General features: G+C 45.0%; 2 protein-coding genes and 1 gene segment (V, D, J or C); all 3 read right to left on the bottom strand.

Moving 5' to 3' along the window:
* Nucleotides 1-18917, bottom strand: part of LOC144696999 (uncharacterized) — a 608705-nt gene that overhangs the window by 353527 nt on the left and 236261 nt on the right. The window lies entirely within an intron of this gene.
* LOC144697121 (uncharacterized) overlaps nt 1-18917 on the bottom strand; it is a 392678-nt gene that overhangs the window by 183054 nt on the left and 190707 nt on the right. The window lies entirely within an intron of this gene.
* On the bottom strand, nt 677-8802 carry LOC144696960 (Ig heavy chain C region, membrane-bound form-like). The segment is given in 6 exon segments: nt 677-1152; nt 1291-1418; nt 5365-5694; nt 6410-6718; nt 7343-7654; nt 7869-8802. Coding segments are annotated over 6 exon segments (1299 nt in total).

Raw genomic sequence — 18917 nt, 5'->3', positions numbered from 1 at the left:
CTTACCCAGCCTGGTCGACATGTGAGTCCAGGTCGACAGCAACCTGACTGACACTTAGCTGCCCTCTGAAATGGCCTTGGAAGCCGGGCTGTTCTGGTCGGCCTTTCCAGCGACACCCACACCTCATGAAAGGGTAAAGAGATAAAAAAAAACTTTTATTCCCTATTTAACCCCTGCTGCACCGACCCTGGGAGTGTTAGATGGGACAGTGTAAAGGAAACTTTCGTCCTCCATATACTGTCCTGTATGGGCCTCTGATGAAGCAGACCCCTGCTGTTTACAATTACCTGACATGTGACTGTGACAGGCCTGAGTATGAGTGAAATCACCGAGGTTCCCCTCGCTGTGCAATCATCCTGGCTCTGAAGTTTGCCATAAAAAAGTAGAGGTAAAGGTGTATTAACACCGATGGGCCGCTGGATGGCGCAGTGACTCTTTCACTGAAGGACCTTGGGCTCTGAAGAAGAGTCATGAGGACTCGAAACGTTAACTCTTTTTATTCTCCACAGATGCTGTTGGGCCTGCTGAGATTTTCCAGCATTTTCTGTTTTTGATTCACATCCCAAACAGGAATGGTGAAAAAAAATCTGGGAAAGGGGAGGAAACAGTGTAATAGGGGAAATGGAGCCGTGTCGATGGGCCTGGGGGAAAGGAGTTCAGCAAAGTCAGTTCGTTTCACATTCATGATTTATTAACAATTTCGGAGAACATTTTACAGAAAAGTTTATTTTAAAGTCAACTGGACTGAATATGATGACTGAGTCACACTGAGAACAGAACACATTCGCTCTGAGCTGCCAACTGTATGTACAGCTGTGACAGACACCAGAAAGAGAAATCCGGAGCTCAACATAAAGGGAAGGGAATAATTGTGAATGAGGAATGAGGAAAGCTACTTATTTACACATGAAATTCAAACTACTGGGGAATTATAAGCTACAATTACAACACAGCCATAATTATCTCGCACATTTCAAACAGAGAAGCGGAAATACCGTCCATGACTGTCTTAGTTACAAATTCGGAAACATGAACTGAAGGTATTTCATTTTTAGATTCACCGAGAGGTCATATTTTAAATTCTTAATACAGAGATCTCAGTAAACGGCTGAGGAAAATCTACGGTGTCCAAAATTCAACTGGTCACTTGATCTGCAAAAGAGGATAAAATAATGAAGCAGATGTTTAGAATGTGGGACATTTATGTGAGTGTTTTAATCAATGAAACATTGAGAGATTTTTCAAACCGCTTCTGTCAGTTTGAAGTGTGAGTGGATTGAATCTTCTCACCTTCACCAGAGTGACGGCAGTGCTGTAGAAAATGCTCAGGAAGAACAGGATGATGAATGTGGAAGCGGTTGTCCAGATGTTGCCGTTATCATCCTCAGAGTCTTCAATCCAGGTGCGATCTGTGGAATCTGCGAGGATATAACCGAGGAAATATAATTAGGTTGTTTATTAATCTAAGATATCTTTTAAAAATATACTCTTTACTCTTTCCTAAATTATTAATGCATTCTCTAATTTAATGTTCAATATATATCTACTGTTAAGCTCGTGAATTTCAGCAACCTATCTCTGTAACTATCTCCACAGCTGTTCTTCCTTTACATTCCTCGTATAGTCCGAGTCGGAAAATATAGAAAATTATCTTCAATATCATTTTATTTTCGAACAATTTCGTACGATTTATTATCGGAGAATATTATGATGGATATCAAGAGAGATTCACTGAGCAACTTATTTGGAAACTGTGAACGTTGCTTTTTAAAATCTCGGATGTGAGTTCCCATCTTGTTTGTCTATTTGTGATGGGAATGTTTGGTGCGTCATTAACTTAAATGAGATTCTCAGTAAGAACATTGTTTCAGTGTGCTTTTCGGATCATTATGTAATAGGGACAATTGCCGGAGAATACATCGGTTAAAAAAGTGCATTTGAATTAAACCTTCTTCAATAGCCTGGCGTTTGTGTCATGCTTTAGCTTTTATGTATGTGTGCATGAGTATATCGTGCCTTGCATCACTCTTTGTTTGTGTGTCCATATGTGTGTATGAGTATTGAGGTGTGTTCATTTGCCAATGAGTACTGACTTGTGCATTTTTGCGTCTGCGTCTGCATGTATATTTTGTTTTTTTGCCAATGTGTATGTATGAGTGTGTCGTTGTGTGTGTTTATGTATTGATATCTATGTTTATTTATTACTATCTGTGTTAATGTGTGTTTATGCGTTCTTGTCTGCTAATATGAGTGTTAGTGTTTCTTTTTGTGTTCCACGTATGTGTCAGCATATTAATGTCTGTGTCACAGCGTGTGTGTGTGTGTGAGAGAGAGAGTTTTTAATGTGTGCATTTCTGTGTTGATGGATATTTAGAACTATGTATCAATGTGTGTTTATGTTTTCATACGTACTAACGTGTGTTTTTTGTGTTCTCGTGTGTATAAGCGTGTTTCATGTTTGTGTCTACATGTGTGCCTGTGAATGTGTTAGTCTGTTCTTCTATGTGTTTGTCTGCCTGGGTGTTGTCTGCTCATGTGTGTGCATGTGTTCATGTGTATCCATGCACTTGTTTTACATATCCATGCACTTGTTTTAATGTGTATGATAGTGTGTGTCTTTTTGTCTGTATTTCTGTCATTGTGAATGTGTGATGATGCATATTTCTGTCCCTGTATGAGTCTGCTTGTCTGGTTTTATCTGTTTGTGTGTGTATGATTGTGTATATGTGTGTGTGTGTGTGTGTGTGTGTGCGTGTGCGTGTGTATTTGTGTGTGTGTGATTGTGTATGTGTGTGTTCCTGTGTCTGCATTTGTGTGTGTATTTGTGTTTGTGTGTGATTGTGTGTGTGATTGTGTGTGCGTGTGTGTGTGTCTGCCTGTGCGTCTGTGCCTATGTGTTTGTGTGTGCGCATATGTGTATTTGTCTATGTGTGTGTTTGTGTGTCTGCCAGTGTTTGTGTGTGTGTGTGCCTATGTATGTGTGTGTGTGTGCGTGTCTGCCTGTACTGTGTGTGACTGTGTCTGCGTGTCTGTGCCTATGTGTGTATGTATGTATGATTGTGTGCGTCCATTTGTGTCCCTTGTGTGCATTTTTACTATTTTTCCGAGTTTCACCAGGTCCCAACGATCGAGTCTGACCCTGATAGTGAAAATTTTGGTGAATATTTTCAATGTTCTGTATAAACGTGTTTTCTGTGATATGCAAGGTGATATCAGGTGAACGAATGCAAAAAATCAACCATCTGCCTCATAAAATTCAGGGGCAGAACCGTGAACAACCCAGGGAGGATTTAATAACCAGTTTAGATTCGGATGATGGGAAATCAATCTTAGCATAAGATTAACTGGAACAAGAGTGTGAAAACTTCTTAAAATTATGTTGCATAAATATATATTTTACAACATTTTAAGCATGATGGGACTTTAAAACCTGTGGTCAGTAAGCTAGAAGCCGACTTCTGCTGTTGGTAACTGGGTCCTTACAGTAGAGGCCCGATCCCTTCCAGATTCACTGCTCGGGGACTGAGAGTCCAGTGAGTTAATAGTTTTGCTCCGTCTGGTTGGGTAAGCAATTTCTCTTTCGGTTCTCTCTGCTAAGAAGGTGGAGACCCACCGGGTTAACCAATGACGTTCCTCGTCTTTCTGTTTAGGAAGTGGAGGTAAAATTGGCTAAAAATTTTCCTTTCAGTTTTCTCTGTTGGGGAAGTGGGGGTACAGTGGGTTAACAGTTTCCCTTCCCCCTCTCTCTGTTGAGGAAGTGGGGGTACAGTGGGTTAACAATTTTCCTTCCACCCCTCTCTGTTGGGGAAGTGGAGGTACAGTGGGTTTACAATTTCCCTTCCCCCTCTCTCTGTTGGGGAAGTGGAGGTACAGTGAGTTAACAATTTCCCTTCCCCCTCTCTCTGTTGGGGAAGTGGGGGTACAGTGGGTTAACAATTTCCCTTCCCACCCTCTCTGTTGAGGAAGTGGGGGTACAGTGGGTTAATAATTTCCCTTCCCCCTCTCTCTGTTGGGGAAGTGGGGGTACAGTGGGTTAACAATTCTCCCCTCTCTCTGTTGGGGAAGTGGGGGTACAGTGGGTTAACAATTCCCCCCCCCTCCCTGTTGGCGAAGTGGAGGTACAGTGAGTTAACAATTTCCCTTCCCCCTCTCTCTGTTGGGGAAGTGGGGGTACAGTGGGTTAACAATTTCCCTTCCCCCTCTCTCTGTTGGGGAAGTGGGGGTACAGTGAGTTAACAATTTCCCTTCCCCCTCTCTCTGTTGGGGAAGTGGGGGTACAGTGGGTTAACAATTTCCCTTCCCCCTCTCTCTGTTGGGGAAGTGGGGGTACAGTGGGTTAACAATTTCCCTTCCCCCTCTCTCTGTTGGGGAAGTGGAGGTACAGTGGGTTAACAATTTTCCTTCCACCCCTCTCTGTTGGGGAAATGGAGGTACAGTGGGTTAACAATTTCCCTTCCCCCTCTCTCTCTGTTGGGGAAGTGGATATACAGTGGGTTAACAATTTCCCTTCCCCCCCCACTCTGTTGAGGAAGTGGGGGTACAGTGGGTTAACAATTTCCCTTCCCCCTCTCTCTGTTGGGGAAGCGGAGGTACAGTGGGTTAACAATTTCCCTTCCCCCTCTCTCTGTTGGGGAAGTGGGGGTACAGTGGGTTAACAATTTCCCTTCCCCCTCTCTCTGTTGGGGAAGTGGGGGTACAGTGGGTTAACAATTTCCCTTCCCCCTCTCTCTGTTGGGGAAGTGGGGGTACAGTGGGTTAATAATTTCCCTTCCCCCTCTCTCTGTTGGGGAAGTGGGGGGGGGGGGGGGGGGGGTGTACAGTGGGTTAACAATTTCCCTTTCCCCTCTCTCTGCTGGGGAATTGTTGAGATATGTTTCTGTGTGACCCTCACTTCAATTCCCAGTGGGTGCGATGCAGCAACTTAAAGCTGGCATCCATTTTAAAGGAATGGACAATAAGAGAAGCAGCAACACCGAGATCTAAATGTGCTGAGTTTGTTTGCCGGAAATAGGAAATTGTTAGATTTCCCCTCAGTGGGAGGAGAGTTGGTGATGTTATTTTGCAGAATCCCGTGATGAATGAGCTTTACTCTGTCTCTAATCCAGGGTGTATCTGAGCTGGGAGCACTGGGTGTACAAGACTTGGTTCTGAGCCCTGGAAATATCCGATTTTAACTAAACAGCTCTAACATTAGCAAAAGTGGAAAACAACATTAATTAAGCGATTGTGCATTTAAATCACAATTGGAGAAAAGGACTTTATTATTTTTTTTATTGAAGTTTGAAACGTAACCGAGAGATTCTCATTGACATGAATTAACGGTGTCCATCAGTGCAAGGGAAATATTCACAAAACTCGGTTTACCACTGGATTTATCAACCGTTCTGTTGATGATCTTCAAGGGGATCGCTTCATGTCCCACCACACAGGAGTAAGAAGCGCCGCTGGCCCACTCCTCCGCTGCAATGGATAACAGGCTGTACATGAAGAAGGAGCTATTGCCGTTCTCCGCCACCACCCCGGTGTTCTTGTAGTTCCCGGGATTCACCGGCTTGTCATTGACGGTCCACTTGACGAAGATCTCTCGGGGGGAGAAACCTCTCACTAAGCAGCTGAGGGAGACGAATCTCTGAGCGGAGACATCTTCTGCCGAGGGCAGGAGGACAGACACGGACGGTTCCCGCAGTTTTGTACCTGCAGAAAATGTACAATAAATGTCAATAAACTGGATAATTTCGTAGACAATGAAACCGCTGGCTAGATGTGAGAGAAACGTGTTTTGTGATGAATATTAAGGGCTTTCATTATCCACTTCTTGGAAATATATCACCGATCCTTCACTATAGCTGAATCAAAATCCTGGAACTCCCTCCCTAACAGCACTGTGGGTGTATCTACATCACATGGACTGCAGCGGTTCAAGAAGGCAGCTCAACACCACCTCGTCAAGGGCAATTAGGGGTGGGCATTAAACGCTGGCCCAGCCAGCGACGCCCACAAGCCATGAATTAATAAATAAAAATCTTTGGGATCTGTCCGGTTTTCCAGCTCGGGGCAGATGTGGATACAATCCTTTTCCCTGAGAACTTATGGGGTTGACGAGAAAGGTTCTCAAAGTTTACAGCAAAGAAACAGGCCATTCGGCCCAACTGGTCTGTGTTGGTGTTTCAGCTTCGCACCAGGCTCCTCCCATCTTGCTTCATCTAAACCCAATGGCACAGCCTTCAGTTCATTGTTCATTCATCTACTTATCAATTTCCCCCTGAAAGTCCACAAGCCCAGAGCGTTTAGTTGGCGAAATTGCTAATCAGAGTAGACCATAAATACACTGAATAGTAAATATTGATTCTTACACTTACACTGGAAATAGACACATTGAACCACTTATTGCTTCAATCTCAAAGCTCACCTGTTTCCTTGTGGATGGAACTTCTTAAAGGAGTCGGCAGATCCTGATGGCTCACCACGCAATAGAACTCAGCCCCACTCAGCCAGTCTTGTGTCGAGATGTTTACGTTGCTGACCACGCTGTCGGGATCCGCTCCCGGTTGGACGGCGATCTCTGATTTCAAAGGCTTCTTCTCTTGTGTCCAGGACACGAGGACTCCATAAGGAGCATTAGAAACGATGCAGGTTAAGGTCACGGTCGCCTCCAGTAAGACCTGTTCTATTGGCGGTGGCAGTAGAGTAATTGTGGGATCGTTGCAGTGGGAATCACCTGTGAGACAGAAATGAAAATCAACCAAAGTTTCACATTCAGAATCAGGACAGCAGTATTCAGTCTTCACACTCTTAACGAAAATAAATCACCTTGGACATATCAACCTCTAACTATCGTCTTTAATTTTCTTTACACAATGGAAAACCAGCTTGGTCTGTGTAAATCGTTCTCATAATTTAAGTCCTTCAGCCCCGGTAACATTCTCATGAATCTGCGGTGTCCCAGTCCCAATACAAATATACCATTCCTGGGCCCTGGAATGCAGTACTGAAAGCCGTTTTATAAATAGGGTGGATGCACTTTCCAACACTCTCTCCCGAAGCTGTTACCAGTGAAGGGTTCCAGACACCTTCTGCCTCTCCAAATATGATCAGCTGACTCAGGGTAAAGCTAATGTCAAGTCCACCTCACTCACTCTGTGACGTCAATGTAGAGACGTGACGTGATAAAATCCTGAATGGTGAACAATCCGAATGCAGCTCTTACATCGGAATTAAACAATAACTACATGACACTAAATTAGAAGTTGTTCCGTGCTTTCTACTAACTCCAATAAATTCCTGAATTGATTAACATCGGAGAGCAGAATGATCTATTGCTTCCTCGGTTTGTATTTCTTACCGTCACACTTGGTGGCGTTTCGACTTTGGGTGACCCCTTGGTGAGTGACCTGACAGGTATAGACCGCGTCGCTGAACCATTCCCCAGCGGAGACTTTCAGCCGACTGGTCGCCGAGAAGTTCCCGTTCACTTCAAAGGCGGGAGAGGTGACAATTCCTGAATCCATGGGTTGTCCATTCTTCAGCCACTTCACGGTCATTGAATTTGGTCGGAAATCGATGATTGAACAGACGGCGGTGGCAAATTTGTTGGTTGTGATTTCTTCCCGGGAACTCACGGTGAGGAGAACAGTTGGAAGGAAGCCAATAGGACCTTCAAAAAACACAGGTTAGCCATTTCTTGCAGAAGAAATTGATAACAGATACAATGAGTTCTTATATTTTAACAGGCTCTGTGCGGTCAATGGACACTAACCTGGAATTTCCAGGGATCAAAACTGTGCAGAGCACTATAAATGCGTTATAACCAAGGCCCTATACAGGTCAATTACAGCCTTTCTGTTTCTCACAGGTTCCCCAACACTTACATTCCCATTCAATGCTCTTGTCTGAGCCGCTGTATCGAACCTCACAGTTGATATTGCTGCATTTCCCCTCTGACTCGGTGATGGTTAACTGGCTGGTCAGGGTGTAGGTTCCCTTCTGGTTTCTCACCGACGGGTAAGTCTTAAATCCAGATCTGAGCGGCTGCCCATCTTTCTTCCAGGTCAGGCTGGTGATTTCTGGGGAGTAGTCCATCGCCAAACAGCCGTAGGTGACGGAGCCGTCGGTGTTGCGTTGCTGACAGGAGGAGAACAGTTTGTAGAGAGTGGGCGAAGACGGTGTCACTGGGAAAGAATGGCCGATTGAACAAGTTAGACTCTGTGATTTGAGATCATTAAGTAACCAAATAACTCAAAATTTGACTATAACTATAAACATATCCAAATATATTCCAACTAAAACCTACATCCACATTTGATCATTTATTATTTCCATCATTTGGTGATCCTCATCTGTTGGTTCCCTCTTTAGAAACCCACACCTCTTTTTCTGCCTCTATCCTATTACTAAAAGAGAACATTTTGATGTCATCTGAATGACGTACGTTTCATTGGATTAAAGTGGAAGAGCAGAGGATTTTCCCATTATTTCGGCCACCATTTATTTCTCAATCAACAGCACTTGGTGATAGAGAAATTGTCTCGTCACTTATATCATTGCAGTTTGGAAATTGGCTTTGTTCAAATTGACTGATGCCCCCTCCCCTCTCCACGTCCCGCCAAAACAAAGAATTGCAAAAACCCTTCGAAAGTACCTTTGTGATGCTAACTGTATAATGACCATAGAACCCTAAATTGAATACCAGTGACAGTAAGCACGACATTTCCATTCGTATGTACATGTGAACATGCGGATCAGTAGCAGGAGTCGGCCATTCGGCCTCTCGAGCCTCCTCCACCATTCAATACGAACATAGCTCACCTGATTGTGGCGTTAACTCCACATTCCCGCCTACTCTCCGCTAACCTTTGACTCCCTTGTCAATGAAAAATCTATACCTCTGCCTTGAAATATTAATGACTCCTCATCCATCGCTCTCCGGGGAAGAGAGTTCCAAAGTTTCACGACCCTTTGAGAGAAAAATAAACTCCCCTCATTTCCGTCTGAAATGGGAGACCTCTTATTTTTAAACTGTGTTCCCTATCGTTAGTCTCTCTCACAAGGGGAAACATCCTTTCAGCATCCACCCTGTCAATTTCCCTCAGGATCTTATATGTTTCAATAAAATCTGCTCTCATTCTTCTAAACTCCAATGGACACAGGCCCAGCCTATCCACACTTTCCTCATAAGATAACCGACAACACCTCCCAGTATAATTTGAATGAACATTCTCTGAAGAGCTTCTAATGCTTTTATATCCTTTCTTAAATGAGACCAAATCTGTACACAGAAATTCAGACGGGGTCTCATCGACGCCCCGTTAAACTGTAGCAAAATATCCTTACTTTTATATTCTATTCCCCTTTGTAATAAATGACAAGATTCCCTTTGCCTTCCTCATCACTTGCTGTTCCTGTATTTTAACTTTTTGTGATTCATGCACCAAGGGATCCACATTCCTCTGTACCTCAGGATTCTGCAATCTCTCTCCCTTTCAATAATATGCTGCTTTTGTATCCTTCCTGCCAAAGTGGACAAGTTTATATTTTCCCACATTATACTCCATCTGTCAATTTTTTGCCCACTCACTTAATCTATCTATATCTCTTTCTGACCTTTATCCCCTCTTCACCACTTAATTTCCTATTTATCTTTGTGTCATCAGCAAATTTAGCAAATTCATTCAGTCCTTTCATTCAAGTCATTGATATAAATTGTAAATAGTTGAGGCTGCAGCATTGATCCCTGTGGCACTCCACTTGTCACATCTTGCCAATCTAAAATAACCAATTTATCCCTACTTTATGTTTCCTGTTAGCTAACCAAACTTCTACCCATGCTGAAATGTTACAGCCGACACCATTATTTTGTGCAGTAACATTTGATGTGCCACTTTGTCAAGTGCCTTCTGGAAGCCCAAGTACAGCACATCCACAGGTTCTCCTTTATTCATGTTCCTTGTTACTTCCTCGAGAGGCCTCAAATAAGTCAGCCAAACATGATTTCCCTTTCACAAAACCATGATGGGTATGCATAATTGCATTTGAATTTTCTAAGTGACCCATGATAGACTTCTTTATAATAGATTCCTGCATTTTCGCTCGGACAGATGTTAAGCTCACTGGCCGATAGATTCTTGCTTTCCCTTTCCCTCCTTTACTTAATATAAAAGTCTTATTCTCTATTTTCAAATCCGAAGAGACCTTTCCAGAATTAGGGAAGTTTGGAAAATTAAAACCAATGCCTCTGCTGTTTTAGTAAACACCTCGTTAAGGCCAAAATATTTGTCTAACTTCTCTGCCCATTTCCTTATTTTCCTTTATTACAGGCTTGTGCGATCCGGGTCCCGTGGCTGGATTGTGGCTCCCGAAGCCTCTCTATCTGCCCCCCGGAGCTGTTGTTCAAAATGCAGGTAAGGTGGGTAAGTGGTGTTGAAGATTTCTGTAAGGAGCTGCTCCTCCAATCACAGGCCAGTCTTCTACCCCGTTAGCGGCTGATAGGCTGGCCATTTGGCCTATCAGCAGTAAAAGTGGGAGACAATCAGGTTGTGATTGGAGAGGCAGCGAACACCAGCTGGAGAAAGGCGCAGGGAGCCGGGTGGAAGTGAACAGAGACATTGTCTCCCTTCTATCCCAGATTCTTAGCGCCTTTCTCCTGGAATGGAAAGGATTTCAGGAGGAGGAGAGACAATGAGGGAGAGAGAGAGAGAGTTAGAGAGAGTGGGGCCTAGGGCGCATGGGGCTTCGGCTCGTAACTGCTTTCGGCCGGCTCTCCCCGCTGTAGCCCGGCTCTTTGCCCTTCCCCCACCGGCTGCCTCTCTGCCCCATCCCCCCCCCCGCCTCTCTGCCCTTTGCCCCTCCCTCCTCTCTGCCCTTTACCCCTCCCGCCTCTCTGCCCTTTCCCCATCCCGCCTCTCTGCCCTTCCCCCCGCCTCTCTGCCCATTCCCCATCGCCTCTCTGTTCTTTCACCCCTGCCTCTCTGCACTTACACCACTGCTCTCTGTGTTTTTGCCCGGCTCTCTGACCTTTTTCACTGGCTTTGCCCATTCCCCGGCTCGCAGCCATTTTCGTCGACTCTCTGCCCTTTCCATCGCCTCTCTGCCCTCCCACCTCTCTGCCCTTTCCCCTCCTGCCTCTCTGCCCTTTCCCCCTCCCGCCTCTCTGCCCTTTCCCCCTCCCCTCTCTCTGCCCTGTCCCCCTCCCGCCTCTCTGCCTTTTCCCCCTCCCGCCTCTCTGCCCTTTCTCCCTCCCGCCTCTCTGCCCTTTCCCCCTCCCGCCTCTCTGCCCTTTCCCCTCCCGCCTCTCTGCCCTTTCCCCCTCCCGCCTCTCTGCCCTTTCCCCCTCCCGCCTCACTGCCCTTGCCCCCCCCTCTGCATCTCTGTCCTCCCCCCTCTTTGCCCTTTCCCCCTCCCGCCACTCTGCCCTTTTCCCCCTCCCGCCTCTCTGCCCTTCCCCCGTCCCGCCTCTCTGCCCTTTCCCCCTCCCCCCTCTCTGCCCTTTCCCCCTCCCGCCTCTCTGCCCTTTCGCCCTCCCCCCTCTCTGCCCTTTCGCCCTCCCCCCTCTCTGCCCTTTCCCCCTCCCGCCTCTCTGCCCTTTCCCCCTCCCCGCCTCTCAGCCCTTTCCCCCTCCCGCCTCTCAGCCCTTTCCCCCACCTGCCTCTCTGCCCTTTCCCCCACCTGCCTCTCTGCCCTTGCCCCCTCCCGCCTCTCTGCCCTTTCCCCCTCCCGCCTCTCTGCCCTTTCCCCCTCCCCCCTCTCTGCCCTTTCCCCCTCCCGCCTCTCTGCCCTTTCCCCCACCCGCCTCTCTGCCCTTTCCCCCTCCCGCCTCTCTGCCCTTTCCCCCTCCCGCCTCTCTGCCCTTTCCCCCTCCCACTTCTCTGCCCTTTCCCCCACCTGCCTCTCTGCCCTTTCCCCCTGCCACCTCTCTGATCTCTCCCCCTCTCCTCTCTGCCGTTTTCCCTCGCCTCTGTGCCCTTTCCCCCTCACCTCTCTCCCCGATCCCCCCCGTCTCTTTGCCCTTTCTCCTCCAGCTCTCTTCACTTTCGCCCGGCTCTCTGACCTGTTCCACTGGCTCTCTGCCCTTTCCCCCTCCCTCCTCTCTGTACTTCCCCCCCAACGCCTCTCTGCGCTTCCCCCCTACCTCTCTGCCCTTTCCCGCTCGCCTTCCTGCCCTTTCTTCCCCAGCTCTCTGCACTTACTCCACGGATCTCTGCATGTTCGCCCGGCTCTCGGACCTTTCCCGCTGGCTCTATGCCCGTTCCCCGGCTCGCTATCCTTTCCGTCGCCTCTCTGCCCGTACCACCCCCAGCTTCTTGTACGTCCTACCCTCCACCTCTCTGCCCTGTCCCCGCCCCCGTCTCTCTGCCCTCTCGCCTCCCTATCCTTTCCCTCTGCAGTCTCTCTGCCCTTTCCCCCTCCTGCCTCTTTGTCCTTTGGTGGGTATGTGAGGGTTGGTATGTGAGTGAGGGTGAGTGGGTGTGTGAGGGTGGGTATGTGAGTGAGGGTGAGTGGGTGTGTGAGGGTGGGTAGATGAGTTATTGAGTGTCAGTGAAGGTAGGTGAGTGAGGATGGGATGGTGAGTGATGGTGAGTGAGTGAGGGTGAGTGAGTGAAGGTTAGAGTAATTGAAGTTAAGTGAATGAGGGTGAGTGAAGGTGGCTGAGTTAGTGAGGCTGAGGATGAGTGAGGGTGGGTGAGGGGGTGAGGGCGAGTAAGTGAGGGTGAGTGAGTGAACGAGCGTTGGTGAGAGTGGGTGAGGGAGTGAGGACGGGTGGGTGAGGGCGATTGAGTGAGGGCGATTGAGTGAGGGTGATTGAGTGAGGGTGATTGAGTGAGGGTGGGTGAGTGAGTGAGGGCGGGTGAGTGAGTGAGGATGAGTGAGTGAGTGGTGGTGAGTGAGGGTGAGTGATTGTGGGTAGTGAGTGTGCCCAGGTGCTGCAGGCTCATCAAGGCGATGTTTCTCCGGATGATTTTCCGCTCCGGCTCAGCTTCCCATTGCCTGTTGTCCACAGCCGAGCTGGGGGCTCCTCCATTCGGCTCCACCACCTCCACCTCCTCCTCTTTCTCTCCATCGATCTTGTCCTAATTCTCCATATTGATCAGCTTTCAGTAACACCGGCTGTGTAAAGTCAGGCAGCAGTGTAGATCACTGGCCAGCTGCTTTAATGCTGATGCCTTTCTTTGAGAAACCCGTGTCAGTGCGAGAATAGGCAGACTGAAGGGGCTGGAGGGTCAGGGTACAGCAAAACCAGGATGGGCCGTGCAGGCACCTTGCACTAAGTGTGCACCGGTGTTGTGGATCCAGGCGGCCGTGGTCTCTGTCACATCCCTCCCTTTGTCTTGTTTCTTTGTGTTTGGTTCAAAACTTGGAAATTCTCCACATATATAGTGATGTCACCTGTGTAATTTCATCTCACACAAAAATACATCAGAAATGGAACAAGGAACATGCCCGCAGCTTAACGGATTTTCATTCTGCAATTAGCATTTTCAGTCCATTTCTGTGTGTGAGAATGTGTGTGTGTGTGCGTGTGAATGAGAGAGAGTGCGCATGCAAGTCTATGTGTGTTTTTGAGAGAGAGAGAGAAAGTGTGTGTGTGAGAGAGAGAATGTGTGTGTGTGTGTGTGAGTGTGAGAGGGAGAGGGTGTTTTTACGTGCATGTCATAGGGAGTATAAGTGTGAGAGTGTCTGAGATAGAAAAATGTGTGTGTGAGAGAGAGTGTATGTTTGTGAGAGAGAGAAAGTGACTGTGTGTGTATGAGAGAGAGAGGGTGTGTGTAGGGATGTGAGTGATAGGTCGTATAAGTATGTGAGATAGAGTGTGTGAGAGAGAGAACGTGTGTGTGTGGGAGAGAAAGAGTGTGTGAAAGAGAGAGCCAGTGTGTGTCAGGGAGAGAGAGAATGAGAGAGAGTGCATATGTGAGAGGAACAGTGGGTGTGTGTGTGAGAGGGAATGTGTTTGTGTTTCTGTGTGCATGAGAGAGAGAATAAGGATGTGTGTGTGAGAGCGAGTGTTATGTGTCTGTGTGTGAGAAAGAGGGAGAATTGAGAGTGTGTATGTGTGTGGGAGAGAGGGCGCATGTATATGAGAGAGAGAGAGAGTGGGTGTGCGTAAAAGAGAGGGAGTGTGCATGTGTGCGTGTGTGTGTGTGTGTGAGAGAGAGAATGCATGTGTGAGAAAGAAAGAGTGCATGTATGTGTGAGAGAGATAGTGTGCACTTTTGTGTGCAGTTGAGAGAGTATATGTATGAGAGAATGTGAGTGTCTCTGTGAGAGTGAGTGTGAAAGAGAGGCAATCTGTGAGAGACAGAGTGTGTGCGTGTTAAAGGGAATTTGTGTGTGTGAGAGAGAATGTGAGTGTGTGTGTGTGTGAGACAGAGAGAGAAAGAGGGAGTGTGTGTCTGTCAGACAGAGTGCTTGAGAGAGTGTGTGTGCATGTGTGTGAGAGAGAGCGTGTGTGACAGATAGAGTGAGCGAGTGAGGGTGTGTGGTAAAGAGACTGAGTGTCGAGGTAGATCAGCCATGATCTTACTGAATGGAGGGCAGGATTGAAGGGCCGAATGTCCTCCTCATGCTCTCATTTCTGTAATTCATTCCTCGCCCTGCAGACGGCAATCCAATGACTCCGTTTTTGATGGTGGCTCCTTTTCCCCAAATCCCCCGTGGCCGGTTATCTGGAGTGAGAGTCTGGTCATTGTCCATTTCAATCATTTAAATAACTCGCAGCCTCTGATCAGATCAGAACAGGCGCCGCTCTCTGGAGCCTCACTGTCACTCCCTGATTCTGTTTGTTCTGAAATTGTGCTCAAGTTCAGGTCACTCACATTCAATGATTTTCTGATACTCAAAATGTAAAACATAATTAATTCATTAAAATTTATACACGTTCTCTCCAGAAATATTATTAAAAACAATTAACGTGTATCATTTCAACCGAGCCTTGGAGCAACTTATTTTCACAGATCTGGTCTAGGACTCACAGCCAGTTAGTTCGATGCTGATTCAGTTTGTTTGACCTCTGCGGGAGAAGGATCTCAGGTCAGTAACAGGACAAGTTAAGATATGGATTAAAGCCCCCATTCCTCCTCCAGTACACTCCTGTCATCAGCTGCAAGGGTGGGGGTCAACTCTCCACTGAACGGTCAAACACTCCGGGTCAGCTACAGCACTGGTTTGATGTAAAATAAAACTCCCCCTACATTGTCCCATCAAATATGCCCAGGAGAGGGTTCAATCTGGTTTTGATATAAATTCTGTGCTGCAAGAGCCGGTCAGAGGCTGGGAATTCTGTGGTGAGTAATTCAACTTCCATCGCCCAAAGACAACTCACTATCTACAAGGCACAAGTCAGGACTGGAATTGAATAGTTTCTACTTGCCTCAATGAGTGAAACTTCAAAAAACCCCAAGAAACTCAATACTATCCAGGGCAAAGCAGCCCACAGAATTGGTACCCCATCTACTGTCTTAAACATTCTCTCCCTCCTGCACCGATGCACAGTGACAGCAGTGTACACCATACTCAAGATGAACTGCAGCAATTCGCCAAGGCTCCTTCAAAACCATCAACCTCTCCTAACTAGAAGCACAAGGGCAGCAGGTGCTTGGAAACACCGCCACCTGTACGTTCCCCTCCAAGACACCGAACATCCTGACTTGGAACTATATCGCCGTTCCTTCACTGTCAATGGGTCAAAATCCTGGAACTCCCAACCTAACAGCACTGTGAGTGAACCTGCAGCTATTCAAGGAGGCGGCATTTCAACACTTCCTCAAAGGGTAATTAGGGATGGGCAACAAATGCTGGCCTTGCCAGCGACCCCAACATCCTATGATAGGACTAAAAATAAGACACAGGTTAATTTCTTCCTCCGCATTTTCCAACCAAATAGGTCAAGGACTGCTACAGCATGGATTCAAATAGAATAAAGCTCTCTCTCCATTGCCTGAACGATCACCCCCAAGACACATACATCACTGGTTGAAAATCGACCAAATCTCCTTCAACAGCCTGTCTGCCGTTTCTGAATTGTCCTTTCTGACTGTCACAATGGGTTGGGTATCTAATTTCTGAAGCACCTGGTCAGAAAGTCAAACTTTCACCTTTCTCACAGATACAAGTTTTCTTTAAAGAAATAGATCAAATTGCTCTTCCTGAAATACAGGAGAGCGAACCAGAAGGTTAACAACCAGCCAGGAAGATCCCTGGTCCCAGCACAGTGAGCACGCGCACAGAAACAGAACAGACACAAATGGTGCAACAATCGAGTTCCCAGCAGATAGATCAGTTCAATCTGTCCATTTCATTCAAGCTGTTTGATTCTAATTGATCAATGGTCAATTTACTACAATTATTCTATAACTTCTTTGAAATTAATCTGATTTTCATCACAAAACTCCCTTTGAAGTCCATCTAATTCTCCCTGTCTGTCTCAAATCTCCAAACAATGCAAGATTCAAGTTACCCTGAAATGAGCACATCAAATATTACAGATTCAGGATAATTTGATGTCCGTAACAGAAACTCAATGACAGGGTAAGAATTAAACAAATCAGGAAATATTCACATTGAAAACCGATTACCCACTGATTTGATTCGATTTTAGACGTAAATATAACCAATAAAATCACCGAGGCGAAACACCTTATCGAGCTGAGCACAGCTGAGTAAGAAAAGTATTCTTTTCTCAATTCATTTTGGATACAATTAAAAACTCTCTCCACCCTTTGACATTTTTCATTCACTATAATCACCACTACACTACTTAATTGTTGGAGTTCGTTTATGTTGAATTAATTATCCCTAATATTATATTGTAAGTTAATTATCTTGATATTGTCAATTTATTTTCTTGTTAGCTGATTTCTACTCTAAAATATGAAAAATATGGTTTTCAAAAATTGAAAACTTGTTTCTCCCAGGTACTTTGTGAAATAATTGTTTTTTTTAAATCAACCTGACACTGAAACAATGTTAAACAATAAACTTCAAATTACTCGATGGAAACATTCAGGAAAGTATATCAATGTTAGTTAATTCTAATCACTATTTACTATTTACCTTTTACTCCTACTGTTCTGTTTAACCAACAAATTTGTGAACTATGCGTGTTTCTGAACGCATTGAGAAATCATAAATTCCATCTACTCTCATCGAGTAATTCATAGGACGAATTTATGAGTGGAATACTTTAAATACTTTCAAATCTGGCCGGGGTCACATCACATTCGCTGTCGATGCACTGTAACATCATCTGTTTGCTAAAGCAAACTTGTCTTAACTCAAAACTACATGTGAAAAAAATATTCCTCGCAGTTACTTATTATCAATAAAAGTGCTTCCTAGATAACAATCCCTATAATTTAATTGTTAAATATATTGCTGATTGAAAGAAGATCCAAATTGATCAGTATACAATTTGATGAGAAAAAATCATTCAGATCATCTGCGCCACTGAAATATAACCAGCAAATTGATTAGAGATTTTGCTCTTCAATTTAATATTTAATAAGAATTAAGCATGAATCTCAGATATAATCTGTTCTTCTCCTATGATTCTATCCTGTGTACAGCACAGCTATGGAAGACAGGATGTTGTTTTTAAGTTCAAAACTTATATTAATGTTTGCAATTAAATTAATCTGTTCGAATTTCAAGCGTTTACTTGTCAATCTCTATCCATACGCAGTCTGCACCTTCCTACAGTTCAAAAAAAATAAGAACAATTCCTTGACTGCCAGCGAATTCCAGCCCCCAGAAAGCTGTTTAAAATTAGATTAGTGACAATTATCTCGCTATCCAAATTCCAATGACATTGAAGGAATAATATGGATACGGCTGCACAGAAAGAATGTAATAACCGGATAGACATATTGCCAAACTGCAATGTCAAACTCCTCTTTAAGTCAATGCAAACGTTATCAGGGATTTAAAAAAATTCGAAATCTCTTGTGGAAATGAACAATCCTGTAGAATCAGTATATTCTTATTGAAATTTTTTCATACATAATCACAAAATGATTCCACCCTAAAAATTTTCCCGATCAAGTTAATTGTGCGCAGTGCACAGCAGAATTGTGAAAGGTGATTAATGATCAATTAGGTTAACATGAAAGCTGTTCAGTCAATATAGAGAAATATTACCGCATTATAATTGCTTGAATTATATTAATTTTACTCTACAATTTGAAAACTTGTTAATTATATAGTTTCTGATTGCAGTAACGAATTATGTTCTGACTGAGTGTCATAATCCATGGTTTAGTTTAATCTGCAGTTATGACTTAAAATAAAAACAAAATGCTCTAACTCATCTTTAAACGTTTTTCCCCCATTTCTGAAGTCTGCCCGTTTTCTGCCGACAATCGCGCTTCAAACAGATACAAACGCGTAGATTGTTTCCATTCAATCACAAAACGTGTAACCGCTCAATATCACCGAGTTTAAACAAAGCAGAAACAATGCAGAACCGCCAAACTGTTTCACAAATTCTACTAGTTCAAAGTCATCCAGACACACAATCTCCTCAGGAGAAAAACACTGAATCACATCACTGAGGGGCTGAAACCCGTTTCATGGGGAAGGACCTCAATTCTACAAACACTTCCAACAGAATCCAATGTAACATTGCAAGAAAATCTCAATATCGAAACCAGACAACCCGCTCGTCACCAAATTAATGAATAATTAAGCTAAACAGAAATATGGAATAATGTCAACAGCATTGTGAGTAGACGGAACATGTTCAATAAATTAACATTGAAACCTAAGCATAGTTTGTTGATATTGGGTTTGATTTCAAACATATTTAAACCCTTGTGCAACAGATGGTAAAACCCGCAGCCATTAGATGTCACCGAGATTAAACATTGCAGAAACGTCAAACTGTTTTCACAAATCTTAGATATTTCACGTAGCCCGGCAACACAGTATCT

Source organism: Cetorhinus maximus, chromosome 23, assembly GCF_964194155.1.
Source record: "Cetorhinus maximus chromosome 23, sCetMax3.hap1.1, whole genome shotgun sequence".
Taxonomy (NCBI): Eukaryota; Metazoa; Chordata; class Chondrichthyes; order Lamniformes; family Cetorhinidae; genus Cetorhinus; species Cetorhinus maximus.
The sequence above is the reverse complement of the archived record's forward strand: the minus strand, read 5'-3'. Positions and strand labels throughout refer to the sequence as shown.